Source organism: Pezoporus flaviventris, unplaced genomic scaffold (genome assembly GCF_033815535.1).
Source record: "Pezoporus flaviventris isolate CSIRO_AGI_PZ_B2104156 unplaced genomic scaffold, CSIRO_AGI_Pfla_v1 ptg000035l, whole genome shotgun sequence".
Classification (NCBI taxonomy): domain Eukaryota; kingdom Metazoa; phylum Chordata; class Aves; order Psittaciformes; family Psittacidae; genus Pezoporus; species Pezoporus flaviventris.
The window spans coordinates 10,082,325-10,100,938 of NW_026892583.1; the positions used below are offsets into that span (position 1 = coordinate 10,082,325).

Genomic DNA, 18,614 nt, shown 5'->3' on the forward strand with positions numbered 1-18,614 from the left:
GTAAAGGGGACTGTTGTGACTGGGTACTGTAGCACAGCTGTAATTTTATATGTGCTGAACTTTGGTATTCCTTCTGTGACTTATTTTAACAGAGGATTTATCGCTCGGTTAATTTCTCTTGACAAAGCACTACGCCACTCGCTGTTGCTCCCGGGGGGTAGGCGCGGCGGACGGGCCCCACCCCTGCCATCTTCCGCCGCAGGCTGGGGGTTACCGTCCCGCTGACGAGCCGCGCAGCACCGCGGTGCCTCGAGTCCCGGCTGCAGACGTGCTCGAGCTCCTCCTGTGAGCGAGCGGAGCTGGCGGCCGCGCTACACAAGCCCCGCGACAGGGCCCCGGCCGCGTCGACGCCTGCGTGGCGTTGCCGGAAGCGGCCGGCAGCGGCGGATGTTGACGCTGCGCGGCCCCGCTGAGGTGAAGTGGGAGGGAAGGAGCGGGTGGCGGCGTCGTCCTGCCTGCAAGCAGCCCGTGTCCCGCCGCGGTAGGGCCCGGGATCGGGATGGGGATGGGGATGGGGATGAGAGGGGAGGCGGCTCGGCAAGGCGGCAGCGGGCTGTGGGGCGGGGGGGGCTCAAACCTCGGCAGTAAGCGACAAGGGCTGGAAGGCTGTTAACGGGTCTGCTAAGTGCGGTGGTGGCGCATTGCTGGGCGCGGCGGGGCTGCTGATCGGGTCGGGTCCTGTGTTACGGCTATGTCCCGACATGTAACGTGTATCCGGACTGCCGCAGGAGACCGCGGAGATCTGGCCTGCCGGGCTGTCGTGGGTAGCCGGGGGGAGCTGCAGTGGCTTGTGAGAAGCGTTTCAAGTACGGGACAAAAAAATGGTTAGAAGCGGGCAGTTGTCCCGTGTGTCTTAGGTTGTTAAAAGATAAAAAGTGAAAAATAGGCAATGCTGATCGCTGGGGAGGATGCAGTAAAAATCCGGCTAACTTGAAGCAGACGGATTTCATTGAGGTGTGGCTAAGGCTTTCTAATTTAAACCGTAATTAAAGCTCAAAAATAAACTACCGAGGGTGGTGCAGTGTCTCCATCATCAGAGCGGTTCAAATTAAATGAAAATCGGTCGGGAGCAGTGTAGGTGTCGAGGATTTTGTGCGAGTGCGGGGCTTGATAGTCTCATTAAAGGCCTTTCCACTTCTCTTGCTTTGCCTGGTTGAACAAAACCATTCCTTTGGGCTGTCCAGCTTCCCCGGCCTTTTGATTTCTGCCTGAAAATCTTTGTGTGATGATGGTTTGAGCTCACAGCTGCAGGAAAGCTAAAACAGGCACTTGAGAGTGGCTCATAAGTGGAAGATGACTGGCTTTTCAGGGATCCCCCTGCTCCATTGCAGGTTGAGCATGCAGGCAGCTCCCAGGATGACCTGGCAGGGATGACCAGCATCTCCTGGCTTGATTCCTCCCACAGCTGGGGCTCTGAATTACCGGCAACCTGATGACAGTGTGGCCCTGGGGCTCCTCACGTGCCAGAGCCCTGGCGTGGCGGCTGCTTTTGCCCCTAAGCTGCACAGTGCTCAGCAGCCACAGGCTGAGTGCACATAGCTTATTGTCTTTCCAGGACGCTCTGTGTTTGGTCTTCTGCATGCTGGCATGATTTCGACCACGGGCCTTTGTTTTGTGTTGGGTTTTTTTTCAGCGTAGGTAATATGACCTGCGTTCAACAGCTATGGGAAGACGTGGGTGTGGGACACTTGGCTGAAGCAGCCCTAAAGGACTTTGTCTGAAATGCTGCAGGAGTTTTCACTTTTGTGAAAACCATATTTCAAGTTTATTCGAGTGTGGGTTGGTTGAGTTTTTTTGTTATTGACTAATGAATTTATAGATAAGTGTGTTTTTAAAAACAGATAGAGACCTTGGCTCAAATTGGCAACTGAAACTATTATAAATTACACACAGCTGAGGAATCCCCATCTGAAACTTTCTTGACCTGTAGGATAACTTCTTCCACCAAAACATCACTGTGAAAGAAACAGCAGTGTGTAGTTTACCTTTTTTCCTCTAGTGGTTTCCCCTGATGACTTTTAGAGCCCCATATTATGCGTTATTCTGTGCCCATAGCACTGCATCGAGATGGCTGATGATAACGAAGACCTGCAGGCAGATGAAGAGCTTCCAGCTCCAGCTGAGGACAGCTTTGAGCAGCTGGAGAACGACAGCCCCGCTGAGCGCAGTGGGCACGTGGCAGTCACTGATGGGCGCTGCATGTATGTCTGGGGAGGCTATAAGGTATGCTGTAAGCCGCCTACCACCCACAGTGCTGGTCATTATCTCCCATTAGTTTGGGAGTGACTGTAAAATTATCTCTCCCCTGGAGAAGAAAAGCTCCAGTTAACAAATTAGAATATGACATTTAAGAGTTTGAAATACTGAAATAAATCATGTTAAATGTAGATCTTGGCAAATGGTTAACTTAGGTGGAATGAAGGGTGTTGTTTGCCTTTGTCAACTCACATGTCTGTTGGAAGAATCATGGAATCAACTTGGTTGGAAAAGACCTTTAAGATCATCAAGTCCAACCGTTGCCCCAGGACTGCCAAGACTACCACTAAATCGTATCACTGAGTACCTCATCTACACAGTTTTTGAACTCTTCTAGGGATGGTGATGGCACCACTGCCCTGAGCAGCCTGTTCCAATGCCTGGTTACGCACTCTGTGAAGAAATGTTTCCTATTATCCAATTTAAACCTCCCCTGGCACAGATTGAGGCTGTTACTTCTTGTCTTATTGCTTGTTACTTGGGAGAATAAACCAACCCCCACCTCACTACAACCTCCTTTCAGGTAGTTCTAGAGAGCAGTAAGGTCCCCCCTGAGCCTTCTCTTCTCCCTAAGGCTAAACAACCCTACTTCCCTCAACCATTCTTCATCAGACTTGTGCTCTGGAGCCTTCACCAGCTTTGTTACCCTTTTCTGGACATGCTCCAGCACCTCAATGTCTGTCTTGTAGTGAGGGGCCAAGAGCTGAACACAGTGCTTGAAATGCAGCCTCACCAGTGCCAAGTACAGGGAGACAATCACTTCCCTGGCCCTGCTGGCCACACTATTTGATACAGGCCAGAATGCTGCTGGGGCCTTCTTGGCCACCTGGGCAGAAGCTGGATCATTTTCAGTGGCCATCAGTGAGGACCCTTAGGTCCTTTTCCACCAAGCAGCTTTCCAGCCACTCTTCCCCCTGCCCGTAGTGTGGCATGGGGTTGTTGTGGCCCAGATGCAGGACCCAGCACTTTGCCTTGCTGAACCTCAAGAAGGGAATGAAAAGAAGGGAATGCTGTCTGATTTGAAATGCACACCATGCAAAGTGGTGCTTTTATTTACAGCATTATCTGCACAACTGTATATTGCATGTTAGTGCTCACAGGTCGGTTGTTTATCATGATGGGTGTGCATGTACTGCAAGCAGAATTAAGTCATTTTATGATTTTGACACAAATGAAGATGAATTATCAATTAATTTGGCAAATAAATTGGTAGCTCAAGACCAAGCTTTGGTGTATTCTGGTGGTGTCATACAGGGGGTGGGAGAATTAAAAAGGGAATTGTAGCTCATTTATACACCTTAGTTATCCTGTTTGGGCTATGAAAAGGAGATTTAACTTCCATTTACCTTAGTCTCTGGCTCTGGTGGGAGCTTATCTGTTCCACAGCAGAAGCTAAAACATACTAATACCTGCTCTCCAAGGGCTGCTGTTCAGGTGAGAGGTACAGAAATGCGGCAGGCACTGCTCCTGTTGCTTTCTGTTCTGTGATTAGATCTCTGAGAGGGTGTAAACATTCACAGGGATCTGTAATTCAGTATGTCAGGCATTCCTCTGATGTTGCTTTTCTGGTGTGTTCTGCAGAATGCCCAAGTTAGGGGATTTTATGACTTCTATCTGCCTAGAGATGAAATATGGATCTACAACATGGAAACTGGAAGATGGTACAGTAAATAATTCATTTAATTGTTGATTATATGGGGGGAAAAAAAAAAAGGATAAATTCTTAAATCAGTATAGAAAGCATGCTGAGGGCCTGAACAGAGAGAATTCCCTGATCAGTTTGTTCCCACCTGTAAAATAGTTGTATAAATGTGTAAAGCAACACGTTTTTCATGGGGTGAAGTAGGAGAGGCAGCTTGGACAGGGTGTTCAACAGTGTGAAGTGTTTCGGGGTGCCTGGGATAGTACCTGAAAGTGGCATTTGTACCACTTTTGATTACAGTGGTATATTGGTGAGGGAATCCATATTGAGTTATTTATTTTTTTGTCCTTTTAAGGAGGAAAAAAAAAAACACCTTAGATTTTAATACATGTTTTCAAATGTTGATGCAGCAAAAAAAACTACTGTGTCAGCTTAGATCATTGGGAGCCTGAAAGTTGTGTGAAACTTGCATGCCTGATAGAGTGAGAAAAGGGAATCCAGTGCCCCAGTTCCATAGCTAACCAGGGCCTTGATCTGTAAAGCCAAGTCCCCTCTGTGCTTTGCAGCACATGGTTTCAGCAGTGCTTCCAGTTCTCGTTGTGGTTAGGAAGAGCCTGGGATAGGGGCTGGAAGTTTATCTTTGTGGTTACCATGTTTACAAACATTAAAAATCCAGTAGCAAAATGGAAACTTTCAGTTTGAACAGGGGCATCCTCTTTGCCTGAGAATCTTTTGGGGGATTTTGAATGTGCAAGGCATACCAAAGCCCTGAACGGGGCAGTTGGAGCTCCTCCCCCACAAAACATGCAGTAATTACATTGCCTTTTCCCACCTCCTTCATCATACTAGGTCAGTGTTGGGAATTGTCTGCGAAGAACTCAGAACTAAGTGGTCTGCAGTGTCCTACTGTAACTAAAAACATACTGGTAGTGTTATAAAAGTTCCCCCCAGATAAAATGATTGCTGTTTGTTTTTATCAGGTAAAATATTTTAAACTGTTCTTCTAGGAAGAAGAGTAAAACAGAGGGAGATGTTCCTCCTTCCATGTCTGGAAGTTGTGCCGTGTGTGTAGACAGAGTGGTGTACCTCTTTGGAGGACATCACGCACGTGGCAATACAAACAAGGTGAGTTATTTAAAGATAAACCCCTCCTCACAAGTAAGCTCCTCCTCATTAGCTTTTGTTCCCATTTTTTTTCCAAACAGAGGTGGCCTTTTCAGTTAGTTAAAATCCATCCAAAGCAAGAAATTTATAATCTTAACAACGGAAACATTTTTTACCAAATGACTGGACAGTTGGGTCTTGTTGTAGAGCTTAAATGTTAATAGCAGGGGATGCTGAGCATATATCCAGTCACTGTCCTCCCTGGCTTCTGCAGCATGATAGTTTCATCTACTGGCGGTATCTCTAGTTCTTGGAGGCAGATAACGAGCCTTCTCATCCTGTCAGCAGCTTCCCCAGATGTAAACTAATAGAAGCTGTATTCTTTTTGTGGTTGCCTAAGAGGTTTTGATTTAAAAAAACAGTACTAACTGCTTGGATTTATTTTATTTTCCATGCAGGTGATTAACTGGCTGACTTTTATCATTTCAGTGTATTAACTTCTCTGGTCAGATAATATGACGTTTGTATAACAGGTCAGCCTTCAGCTGTGCATCATTTCATGAGGATTGTACTCTGGTAGCTTTACACTGCTGAAGAAGTACCATGACCTACTAGTTATTTTGATTGCAGTTGTTCTTGTGCAATTCACACTATAAACTGTATTGCATTGGCACTTTTGAGTTTACTTCTTTTGAAAGATGGGAATTTCCAAAGTTCAACAAAATAGTATCAGGCAGTGATCTGTAACTGGTCTGTAGTTTGAAATGTTATTCTCTGGAGTCTCTGATAATATTTTCTGATGTTCTAGAAGTGTGGTTTAAATTAAATAGTTCTGGCCTTGCTCTTAAATATAAACTGAAAGTAGCTTGATGCAGTGCCTGCAAACAGTCTGAAACAAGCTACATTTAGAAAGTGTGACTTGCTTTCTTCCTGCTGTCATATTTTTACATTTCAGTTATTTTATATATGTATTTTATATCAGCTATTTTGCTCCACGTAAAATGATGTAACACGCAGAGATGATACAATTAAAACCATATTTTTTTTAACCAGATTTTGTAATTGTAAGACAAGTGCTACTTTGTACACATGTTCATTGTATCCCATGTCCGGTTTTGGATGGTAAAACCCGATGTCCATAGCCCTGTTACTTCTATGAAGTGTTGGGGGCTTGAGTCTGCGAAAAGATAAGGGGTTTTGGATCCATATTTTGTTCCAAATGTTATCAGTGCTCTGTGCAGCTAGGAAAAGAACTTTTAATTTATATAATTATGTACCAGTACATGCTAATTAAAAGTTAGTATTTTAACATCAATCAGATTAAAGCTTTAAGCTAACTGTGTGTGTAAAAAAAAATTCTTTCTGTTTTCCACAGTTCTACATGTTAAATTCCAGATCCACGGACAAAGTGCTGCAGTGGGTCAGAGTAGAGTGTCAGGGGGTACCCCCTTCTTCAAAGGACAAACTTGGCGTTTGGGTTTACAAAAACAAGTAAGGCTCCACTAGCAAAGTCATCACAGCTGTACTTGCATGCGTGGTTGCTTTTAATTGCTCTCAGTTTTGTCACTGTCATGTCTTTGTGTGAGCAAGAGCTGCAGAAGCACTTGTCTGCAGCACATGCTCCAGGAAGATGCTGGATTTCTTCCCCGACCAGCCTCTTTAAACTGTTGCATCCTTTAATGGTTAATACGCAAAAAACCTCACTCCCAGTTTGGGTACGTGTAAGCTGCAGAGTCTCTGTGTGAGTCACAGTCCAAACTGTAGGCTTTTCCCAGCAAATCTTCCACAGCACATTCTCAGTACATTGCTTTAAAGTCACTGCCTTGTATCAGCATCATTCCTCTTGGCAATTGCATCTGGAATAATTACTCTTCACAGAATCCTGTTCTAGGATTTCCCATGTCACACAGGGTGCAGTCTTTTGGTTGCGTCTTACAGGACAGCTTGCATTTCTCTGATGATTGAAGAGCAGGAAGCCATCTTTATCTCAAAATTGCATGTGGCTCTTTCAGCAATGCACATGCTTAATTCAGTGCGTTTTGTGCTGGTTGCACAAAACAAGAAATGTGTTAGATGAGTTGCTGTGGATGTTACCTACTCCAGCCCTGCCCTGCCAAGCACACATCTCCACAGTGACCATGCCTAAGTGTAATGCTTTCCCTTTGCTTCTTATGAGGGGTGTCTGTGAACACTGTGGGTTTAGGGAATATGGGCAGAGAGCTTGGAAAGGGTGCAGTTGGGAAGCAACAGTAATAAACCCCTGTAGTTGCTGTGTGGGAGCCCTGGCTGAAGATCAGAAACCAGCCAGCAGGCCTGGTAGCTTCACATGTTTGGAACCAGAGCAAAGCTTGGAAGCCTGAGGCCGGGGAAACAGCTGTAAAGGGATTTATTGTGGGTGGTAGGGTCGATTAGGCAAGAAACAGGGCCCCACACCTGGAAAACCTACGTGGCAGACATACTGGAAGTAATGAAGCTAAAGGAGCTTCCCTGGTTTTCCTGTCTTCTCTTAGAGCACAACCTTTACAGAACTTTTAACTTGTAGCAACAGATGTAGTAGCATTTCTAATTGGATTCATGTTTTGTTGCAGGCTAATATTTTTTGGAGGCTATGGTTACTTTCCTGAAGGGAAACAACGGGGAACTTTTGAATTCGATGAAACCTCTTTTTGGGTAGGTAAACCTGGAAATAATTTCTATTTAAACTTTAATATTTAATTAGTGCTTATTAAAACTTGTTGCTTATTTAATATTTTTAAAGAATTCAGGTCTTCCTAGAGGGTGGAACGACCACGTGCATGTTTTGGACACTGAAACTTTTACTTGGAGCCAGCCTATAACTACGGTAATCATTAATCTTGTATTAGTTAAGTCTTACAACTCGTCAGAGCATTCTGCGCCTTATCTCTTGCAGTATCCTGTGAAAATAAGCACAGCTCTGCTAGGCCTAGGTTCACTGCTTTAATTTGTGTCAAGTGAGAGCAGCATGCTGATAAAATGGTCTCTTCATGTAGCTGTGCAGGGTTTGTAGTGGCCTGTCCCAGCCACAACGACTTTGGGCTACAAATGCAGTGTGAAGCTGTCTTAACCTGTTGTATCTCATTGTGGGGGTACTGTCTCTAGTCTATATCTCCCTGGCATTATTTGGAAGATGTGATTACCTGTTCATCTCAAAATATATTTCTCCTGCTTTCCTCTTCCACCCTGCAGCTGTGTTGACAGGTTGCCCGTGTGTTAACTGCCGAATATTTACTTGTCAGGTGCTCTGCGATCCTGCCTTCTTTGGAATATAAACTAGTCCCTGAATGCCAGAAGCTGGTGAGGCACTGGAACAGGTTGCCCAAAAAAGTGGTGACTGCCCCATCCCTGGCAGTGTTGAAGGCCAGGTTGGACAGAGCCTTGGGTGACATGGTCTAGTGTGAAGCATCCCTGCCGATGGCAGGGGGTTTGGAACTATATGGTCCTTTCCAACCCTAACCATTCTGTGATTCTATGGAAGAACTCTCTGAAATACATAGTGCTAGCTAGCAGGAGAATGTGAGAAATGCCTTGCAGGTCATCAAATCCTAGAATCAACTAGGTTGGAAAAGACCTTTAAGATCATCAAGTCCAACCTTTACACTAGGACTGCCAAGTCCACCTTATTGTGTCATGAGATGTCTGACAACTCCACAAGCAGGCCATGTGGAGCTGATCTTGTCTCAGTGATGCTTGCTCAGTGTGTTTTTTCCATGGGATGAATCACAGGCCACTTGCCATGGCTGGTGGGAAGCAGCACTGCTGGCTCATGCTGCACTGGTTTGCCTCCTGAGACCTGCAGTCTGTCTGATCCAAACAGGAGATGAAGCTTAGGACTCTGTGACTAGGGCTCTCTTTCCTTCTTGTGCTTCCTGAGCAAGTTATCTTAATTCTGTAATTAAGGGAATTATTTTTTTTACATATGTAAGTATATATATAATATATATATATATATATATATACCTTGATATCTTGTCAGCGCTGTGGGACTGTTCATTTCTTTCCTGAGTATGGACTGGGTGAGGTGCCATCAGCCAGTGTTTGCAGTGTTACATGTAACGTGCTTGTAGGGGAAGGGATGTTAAGAAAGTGTTTGAAACACTGTTGGTAGAACTAGCATTGGAAACATCCTCTCAAAATAAAAATCACGTGCTGCCTATTCAGTATTCCTGAACATGCTCAGAGGGCTGGAGCATCTCTCCTGTAGAGACGAGCTGAGAGAGCTGGGGTTGTTCACCTTGGAGAAGAGAAGCAGCCTTCCGTTACCTAAAAGGGCCAACTCGAAGTCTGGAGAGGGACTTCTGATGTTTAGGGATACGACAGGGGTGAATGGCTTTAAATTGACAGAGGGGAGATTTAGGTTACATATTAGGCAGAAGTTCTTCCCTGTGAGGGTGGTGAAGTGCTGGCACAGGTTGCCCAGGGAAGCTGTGGCTGCTGCATCCCTGGCAGTGTTCAGGGCCAGGTTGGACAGGGCTTGGAGCAACCTGGTCTAGTGGCAGGTGTCCCTGCCTGTGGCAGGGGTTGGAACTGGATGAGCTTTAAGGTCCTTTCCAACCCAAACCATTCTGTGAGTCTATGATTCTTGAGGCCATTTAGACTTAATTTAAACCATTTTTTTTTACCTAGATCTTCTCTCCAAACTTGCCTTTTATTTTTATATGTCTCTCTTCATCTTTTTTCCTGTTGACTTGCTTGCTTTCATGCTTCAGTGGTATTGTGCTTGCAGGGAGCTCAAGAAAATGAAGTGTGTTGTTTCCTGACGTCCTCATTGTAATGTGATGGTTTGGTACATTTCACAGAATCATAGAATCATAGAATAGTTAGGGTTGGAAAGGACCTTAAGATCATCTAGTTCCAACCCCCTGCCATGGGCAGGGACACCTCCCGCTAAACCATGTCACCCAAGGCTTTGTCCAACCTCGTCTTGAGCACTGCCAGGGATGGAGCATTCGCAGTCTCCCTGGGCAACCCATTCCAGTGCCTCACCACCCTAACAGTAAAGAACTTCTTCCTTATATCCAATTTAAACTTCCCCTGTTTCAGTTTTAAGCCATTACCCCCTGTCCTATCACTACAGTCCCTAATGAAGAGTCCCTCCCCAGCATCCCTATAGGCCCCCTTCAGATACTGGAAGGCTACTAAAAGGTCTCCATACAGCCTTCTCTTCTCCAGGCTGAGAACTTTCCAGCCTGTGTTCAGACAGGAGGTGCTGAGAACAGCCCCAACTTCCTCAGCCTGTCTTCATATGGGAGGTGCTCCAGTCCCCTGATCATCCTCATGGCCCTTCTCTGGACTTGTTCCAGCAGTTCCATATCCTTTTTACGTTGAGGACACCAGAACTGCACACAGTACTCCAGGTGAGGTCTCACGAGAGCAGAGTAGAGGGGCAGAATCACCTCCTTCAACCTGCTGGTCACGCTCCTTTTGATGCAGCCCAGGATACCATTGGCTTTCTGGGCTGCAAGCGCACACTGAAGCCTGCTCATGTTCAGTTTCTCATTGACCAACACCCCCAAGTCCTTCTCTGCAGGGCTGCTCTGAATCTCTTCTCTGCCCAACCTGTAGCTGTGCCTGGGATTGCTCCCACCCAGGTGCAGGACCTTGCACTTGGCATGGTTAAACTTCATGAGGTTGGCATCAGCCCACCTCACAAACATGTCAGGGTCCCTCTGGATGGCATTCCTTCCCTCCAGGGTATCAACCGAACCACACAGCTTGGTGTCATCGGCAAACTTGCTGAGGGCGCACTCAATCCCACTGTCCATGCCACCAACAAAGATGTTGAACAGAACTGGTCCCAACGCCGATCCCTGAGGGACACCACTCGTTACTGGTCTCCAGCCGGACATTGAGCCATTGACCACAACTGTTTGTGTGCAGCCATCCAGCCAGTTCTTTATCCACCGAGTGGTTCATCCATCAAATTGATGTCTCTCCGATTTAGAGACAAGGATGTCGTGTGGGAGAGTGTCGAACGCTTTACACAAGTCCAGGTAGATGACATCAACTGCTCTACCCCTGTCCATCAGTTCTGTGCCCCATCATAGAAGGCCACCACATTGGTCAGGCAGGATTTCCCCTTAGTGAAGCCATGCTGGCTGTCACCAAGCACTTTGTTGATTTTCATGTGCCTCAGCATGCCTTCCAGGAGAATCTGCTCCAAGATTTTGCCAGGCACAGAGGTGAGACTGACTGGTCTGTAATTCCCCAGGTCATCCATTTTCCCCTTCTTGAAAATGGGGGTTATATTTCCCTTTTTCCAGTCATCAGGAACTTCACCTGACTGCCAGGATTTTTCAAATATGATGGCCAGCGGCTTCACAACTTCATTTGCCAGCTCCTTCAGGACCCGCGGATGGATTTCATCAGGTCCCATGGACTTGTGTATGTTCAGGTTTTTATGTTGGTCTCGAACCAGATCCTCTCCTACAGTGGGCCCAAGGTCTTCATTCTCACAGTCCCTGCGTCTGCCTTCCAAGACTTGGGTGGTTTGGTCAGAGCCTTTGCCAGTGAAGACCGAGGCAAAGAAGTCATTCAGAACCTCAGCCTTCTCCAAATACAGGGTAGCCAGTTCTCCTGAGAGCTTCCTGAGGGGCCTGCGTTGTCCCTAGTCTGTTTTTTATTCGCTGCGTACGTACAGAATCCCTTCCCGTTATCCTTAACATCCCTAGCCAAGCTTAATTCTAACTGGGCTTCAGCTTTCCTAACCTGGCCCCTAGCTTCCTGGACATCCTTGTATTCTTCCCAGGCCACCTGTCCTTGCTTCCACCTTTTATAAGCCTATTTTTTCCTTCAAATTTTTCTCAGCAGCTCCTTATCCATCCAAGGAGGTCTCCTGGCCCTCCTGCTGCACTTCCTTCTGGTTGGGATGCAGCACTCCTGAGCTTGTAGCAGGTGATCCTTGAGTCTTGGGCCCCCCTGCCCTCTAGGGCTGTATCCCATGGAACCTTCCTAAGCAGGTTCCTGAAGAGGCCAAAGTCTGCTCTTTTGAAGTCCAGGGCAGTGAGCTTGCTGCACACTCTTCTCACTGTCCTGAGGATCTCAAATTCAACCATCTCATGATCGCTGCATCCAAGGCTGCCCTGGAGCATCACATTTCCAACCAGCCCTTCCCTGTTGGTGAGCATGAGGTCAAGCATGGCACCTCTCCTTCTCGGCTCCTCTGTTACTTGCAGAAGGAAGTTGTCTTCCACACAATCGAGGAACCTCCTGGATTGCTTGTGCCGGGCAGTACCGTCCTTCCAACAGATGTCAGGGTGGTTGAAGTCTCCCATGAGAACAAGGGCCTGTGAGCATGAGGCTTTTCCTGTCTGTCTGTAGAGTGCTTCATCTGCAGGTTCCTCTTGATCCAGGCGGTCTGCAACAGATGGGAGCTGAATTGTGGTTGAAACAAAACACCCTGTAATTGCAAATATACACCATTTGAAGTGTCCCAGAAGTGTTCAGGAACAGGCAAATGGAGTGACATTGCCATAGAATTGGAGGAAGTTAAATTTGAGATAAGTTACTCCTCATTCAGATTACCAAAGAATTCTTTTGTCTTGCTATCTACAGATCTCAAATATTTTAGAAGTAACTCAAGAAAAATACTGTGTAGCGATTTATTGTGTCATTTTCTCACAGTCTGTTACTGTGACTGACTGAACCCTGTTCCAAAAGCAAAATTAATACCTCGACACTTAAAGAGGAAAAATAAAATCCCATTTCTCATGAGTTTTCTGATCTTCCATCCATCAAAAAAAAAGCAAGTTTCTGCACACAGAATGACTTATTAGATGGTTTTTTACTCTCTTCTTGGCCTTATGTCTGACTTTAGTTCAGCCTTTCATCCCTCGGGTGGCTGGTTGTGGAGCTCTGAGACCTTCCTTTGCCTTGCTCGCCATGGCCAGGTGATCTCTCCAGGGAGCCTGAGAGGAGCCTGAGCCCTCCGTGTCTGCTGCTGTCTGCTGCTGTCTGCTGCTGTCCGCTGTCTCCCAGGGTGCCTGGCATGGCATGTGATGGGTTTCTTCAGCCCAGCTCCTCTTGATTCCATCTACTGCAGGTTTCTGATGAAATGGCATTTTCTTTCTTATGTATCAAATAAATTTACCTTCTTATTTCATGTTTTGTTTTCCCAGGGTAAAACTCCATCACCACGAGCAGCTCACGCCTGTGCTACAGTTGGGAACAGAGGCTATGTGTTTGGTGGCAGATACAGGGTAAGCCCTAACCCAGTTACTGATGTGTTACTGAAACGTAAGCAGTGTTTCAGCTGTGGTCTGCTTTATTGTAGGAATCCAGAATGAACGATCTTTACTATCTGAATTTGGATACATGGGAGTGGAATGAAATGTAGGTACTAAAACTTGAGTTAATTTGTTTGTAAAGCAACATGAAGGTGCCATTTTTACTCACTTCTAATCAATCTAGTTAAATGTGATAAACTCAGGTAGAACTGATCCTGCTGATGAGGCTGTCAGGCTTTTTTAAGTATTAATGGGGGTAAAATTCTTTTACTGTATCTAAAGACATTAAACTCATAAAACATGAGCATGGTGTGAAGCTGCATCCTTGAAATATCTGAAACATAATCAGAGCAGAAAGGAGCAGCAGTATTTTATTGTAGCACATATATGTAATTTATGGTGCTTTTATTAAATGCAGAATCACACAAGGCATTTGCCCAGTTGGCCGATCATGGCATTCTTTAACACCAATTTCCTCGGATCACCTCTTTCTCTTTGGAGGATTCACCACTGACAAGCAGCCGTTAAGTAAGTTGTTCCAAAAGGATTTTGTGTTGTCTTTGTGTATGTGAGCAGTTGTGCACAGTAGCTGAATTACTGCCTTGTCACCTTGAATTCTTGCTGAATTCCTCACATCCACTTGTGATCCAGCTCCTTGCTGTCAACAGTTCATTTCACAGAGCAGAAGTCACTGAGTGTGCTGAAACATTATTATATATAGGAATTCATCTGCTCTAAAATTGTATCTAATGCAAATTACTGTTAGTAAGAGCTTTACAGTTCTCTGTTTTCCCTTCTGACTTCTCTCCCATAAACCACTATTAAGCGCCTGTTTTCAAACAGGTAGCCCACTATTTTGTATGTTTTTTCCTAAAATACTGTCTTTTGTTCTTTAAGAACAAAAATGGACTGTGTTGCACCAGAGTACATGTTACTTGCCGCAAACATGAAAGAACTAACAGAATGCTGTTTGTGTTTGGGGTTTTGCTTGTTTTCAGGTGATGCTTGGATATACTGCATCAGCAAGAATGAGTGGGTACAGTTTGAGCATAACTACTCTGAAAAACCAAGGTACAGTAGACAATCCCCTGGAAACTTACTGAAAGAGAGTGAGGAAGCATGTAATGTTGGCTGTCAAAGAGAGGACACATGTTCCTTTTCACAGCACTCATTGTTCTTAACAACACAATACTAATGCTCGTATCTGCCCCAGAAGTGCAGGTATGTTGGTTGTATGCAGGTTGTATTTTGTGCACATAAAATACAAGATGAATACTGCTATAGGGCTGGTGCTGGCAGTAGTGTGTAGCTCAGTGTTTGTGCAGTAGCAAGAAACAAAGGGATTTAGGGGCTAATCTCTGCTGCCAAGGCCTCTGAGTTGTTCCATCTAACTGGAACCCGTGTGTTCTTGCTCTGCCTGCAAACTGGACATGGGCAGGTGTCATTATTTTTAGCATCCTTGTTAGAGACTAATCCTGTGCATGCCCAGGATGTTTTTGTCTTCCTGCTGAGTAAATGAGAGATGATGACCTGCAGTTTAAAACCATCAAACTTACTGTGATGCACATATGTGGCATGGAAAACACTCACGTCATGTGAGTTACTGTGAAGGTTTGAGGAAGTGTTCTGATCAAGGTTAACTGGGTTAAAGCACTGACACTTCCTGGTCTGCCTGCTTTGGCCTTGCTCTGGCTGCTGGCAGGGATGAGGAGGGTCTGTTTTCCTGGACAGTAACAAGGTTGAGCTGCTGCCCCCACACCTGCCCTTCCCCTCTTTGGAACAGTGGGATGGTGCCGTGTTGTTACTGAGCATATGTACAAAATTAGCTCTTTCCCCAAGTCTTAGGAGAGCATTACAAAATCTGACTGATCCTGCTCGCTCTGTCTTCTGGCTCAAGTGGGACATGAAAATGAAGTTTGCACCAGCAGCTCATCGCAGCCATCCTGTAGAAGCCACAGGACCATTGCTGTCATGCATGCCTGCACTGGCAGGCACATGCTGCTGAGCGTCACAGCCCAGCTCAAACCAGAACACGTTATATAACCCGTGTTTTGCTGACCACTGTTCCTTCTCCAAACATAAACTCCTGTTGAATTAGTCACGTCTCCGGTGCACTGGTGGAGGGGCAACCTCACGTGATAACTTTAACTACAAATCCTACGCAGGCATTGTTGGGTGGGGTTGATTTTTGCCTTAATGCAGTCCTGACCTCTGTTTCTAGGTTGTGGCATACTGCTTGTGCAAGCGAAGAGGGAGAGGTGATCATCTTTGGGGGCTGTGCGAACAACTTACTTGCCCATTCAAAAGCTGTAAGTTTATTTTGAGCTTTTCCTTCCTGTGCAGCCTGGTCCTGCCCGCAGGAGCTGCAGTCTTACCACAGCACCAAGTGTAAAAGGCTTGCAGTCAGCCGCATGATCTTGTGAGGACTGACAAAAGTGCATAAACGGAGCTTGAAAGGAAAATGTTTTTCTGCTTTTCTAGCAACCACATCATTATTTAAACAAACCATGACTTACTTTCCCTCCTACCTCCCAACTACATCTTCAGCTTTGCCCTGTGCTTCTCATGTGAGTGTTTTCAGGGACCCCCTCCCAAGGTAATTTCTTCAGTGCGCTGCATGCAGAGAGGCCTGGTGGGGGAGAAACAGCCTGAAGAGAAGGGGACTCTTAAGCCAGGCTGGGACTGTCCTGAGATTGTGGAAACACCAGCTGGCTAGAGAGGGAGGCTGGGAATGAGTGTGCCAGCACCTTGCAGTGTATGTACCAGTGTGCATCAGCTGGAGTAGGCAGGTGGCAAACAGCAGTGGTGCAACACCTCCTCCTGTGCTGGCAGCACTGCTGTGGCACGCGATAGGTTTATGTGCATTCAGGGAGCAGGCACAGCCATTTAAAAATGCCAAAACCATTGACTTCTGAGCCCAGTACAGTCCCCGTCTCTAAAGTCCCTCTGTGCAATTCCATGAGGACTTGGAAACTGCCCACAGTGTTCCATTCTCTCCCAGCACAAGTTGAAGCTGCACAGGGAGAGTGTCTGACTCTGGCCCCTTTGTGCATCCACTCTCCTCCAGCTGTCTGTATGAGGCAGCCTAGATATGTTTTTTTATTCGCCTGTAGTTCCCCTAGTGCCTTTATCTTCCCATATAGCAGTGAGCAGTTCTGCACTCAGCTTGTCTGCTGCCTTTGTGATCTGTGTAAAGCCCACTGCATGCCCCATTGCCTCCCTTTCCAGGGTCTGTTTGTGTGAGCCTCATCTGTTGGCTCCTGCTGTAGTGATGTGAATCCACATAACCAAACTGTTTCTCTCCCTCCCACCCCCAGGCTCACAGTAATGAAATACTTGTGTTTTCCCTACAACCAAGATCTCTTGTAAGGTAAGTGTCACGGTTTAAACCGAGCCAGCAGCTCAGTACCATGCAGCTGTTTGCTCACACCCTCCCCTTTACCCCCGTCCTGGGTGGGATGGGAGAATTGGAAGAATGTAAAACCCACAGGTTGTGTCAGGTGTGCTGTCTCTGCTCCCTCCCAGCTTCTCATGTTCCCCCCTCACTGGCAGAACATGAGAAACTGAAAAGTCCATGATCAGGGTAAGCATTATTTATCAACAACTAAAACCTTGGTGTGTTATCACAGAATAGTTAGAGCTGGAAAGGACCTTAAGATCATCTAGTTCCAAGCCCCCCTGCCATGGGCAGGGACACCTCCCACTAAACCATGTCACCCAAGGCTTCATCCAACCTGGCCATGAACACCGCCAGGGATGGAGCATTATCCAGCATTATTCTCAAACTAAAGCCAAAACACAGCACTGCACCAGCTACTAGGAAGAAAATTAACTCTATCCCAGCTGAAACCGGGAGAGTAAGAAAGCAAGACTTCAACATTAAACTGTCCTGTCTCCATCCAAGCCAGGTAGCGCAGGATTACTGCCTGTTTCTTGCATTCCTACAATACTTACTTAAAAAAGATTTCTTCCTCTAAAGCATGCTGAAAGGACAGCAGCCAGTTAGGAGCAGGCAGAGCAGGATGTCTTTCAGCAGCACACATGTGGCACTAATGATAAGAACAAGCCCTCATTAAACAGCTGTAAAGAATGAGCTTACCTTGCAGCCCTTGGTCACACTAACTGTGGCTGTGTCTTCCCTCTCCCAAGGCTGTGCCTCGAAGCAGTCATTTGTTTTAAGGAGATGCTGGCCAGTTCCTGGAATTGCCTCCCCAAGCACTTACTGCACAGCGTCAACCAGCGGTTTGGCAGCAACAACACCTCGGGCTCCTGAGCCCTCTGCAGACGTTGCTGACCAAGCTGTGTGTGGATGAGCAGCTCGAAGATGTAATAATTCTACCAAGTGTGGCAAACATTAAACCTGTATAGATTAAGTATCTTGAAGTGTGTTGTGTATTGTCATAGATAGTTGCTTCTTACCTTTTAAGTTGCATGTGAATGGCCTAGAGAGAACCTATTTTTGTGTAAAGATGTTTGCAATAAATGTATTTAATGCAAGTGGAGGTGTACCCTGTGCTTAAGCTACAACTAGTTCTGGGTTGGTCCACTTGAAGTATGTTTGAGGGCCAGGCCCAAGTGAGAAGATGGGGTGTGCACATGTGGAAACTTGTTACAGGGTCCCTAGTTAGGGACCCAAGGACACCACTGGTTGTGCAGGAAGTTCTGAAGCACACCATGACTGGTGGAGTTTTGCTTTAGTCTAGGCTGAAGATTGCAGTCCTGGCTTAGTCTTCAGTGTTAGGAAACTGCTTAATATTTTTGCCACAAATGCTTAAAGTCAGAGAAACAGAATTTGGAAATTGTATGTTGTCAGAGTTGATAGAACTGTCATAAACCTTGAGATGTTGGAACTAGATGATCTTAAGGTCCTTTCCAACCCTAACTATTCTATGATTCTATGTTGAAGCACCACTACTATGCTTGGTTGTAGTTTGGTATTTTTGGAACTCTTTGTTGTGGAACTTCAGTTGTGAACCTTAGGTAGCAGATATTCTGCCCTGAGAAGTGTAAGGCTTGAAGTGAAAGCGCCTGAGTCTGTTACTGGCTGCAGCCATGACCTGTGGAGCTCACCTGCAACTGGGACAGCCCAACAGACTTCAGTTGTGTAGAGGGACACTGAAAGTGGCTGTGGAGTGGGGTCAGCGCCTGCATTTGCCAGTGCGGTTCTGTCTGTCAGGAGCTCCAGGAGGTGACAGGGGAACAAGGAACAGGCTGTGCGCTGCTGTGGGGAAGGAGAACGATTGCAATCAATCATGTTTAAGCTGTCCTCAAAAAGAAATAATTAATTAAAACCTTTGACTTGTAGAAGAAAGTAATTCCTGTCCTGTAATTCCTGCGCTCGGTTCTTGTGTAGGCTTGAGCTGTTTTAA

The 18,614-nt window shown here is 46.1% G+C and overlaps 1 protein-coding gene and 1 long non-coding RNA gene across 3 annotated transcripts; both read left to right on the forward strand.

Annotated features, from left to right (window-relative positions):
• Window positions 1–349: 349 nt before the first annotated feature.
• Window positions 350–17,742, forward strand: KLHDC2 (kelch domain containing 2). Of its 2 annotated transcripts, none has more exons than XM_061462522.1 (14): window positions 350–481; window positions 2,056–2,223; window positions 3,838–3,917; window positions 4,906–5,023; window positions 6,378–6,493; window positions 7,591–7,672; window positions 7,761–7,844; window positions 13,138–13,218; window positions 13,293–13,351; window positions 13,664–13,773; window positions 14,244–14,316; window positions 15,467–15,554; window positions 16,563–16,615; window positions 17,395–17,742. In XM_061462522.1, exons 2-14 carry the CDS (start codon window positions 2,068–2,070, stop codon window positions 17,516–17,518), a joined length of 1,224 nt encoding a protein of 407 aa, XP_061318506.1. In that variant the 5' UTR covers window positions 350–481; window positions 2,056–2,067; the 3' UTR covers window positions 17,519–17,742. The 2 variants fall into 2 exon arrangements, with proteins under 2 accessions (XP_061318506.1, XP_061318505.1); XM_061462521.1 differs by having other exon boundaries at window positions 391–414.
• LOC133273879 (uncharacterized) lies at window positions 16,625–17,198 on the forward strand. The gene is made up of 2 exons (XR_009744951.1): window positions 16,625–16,862; window positions 17,008–17,198. It is a non-coding gene; the product is annotated as an uncharacterized LOC133273879 (long non-coding RNA).
• Window positions 17,743–18,614: the final 872 nt, after the last annotated feature.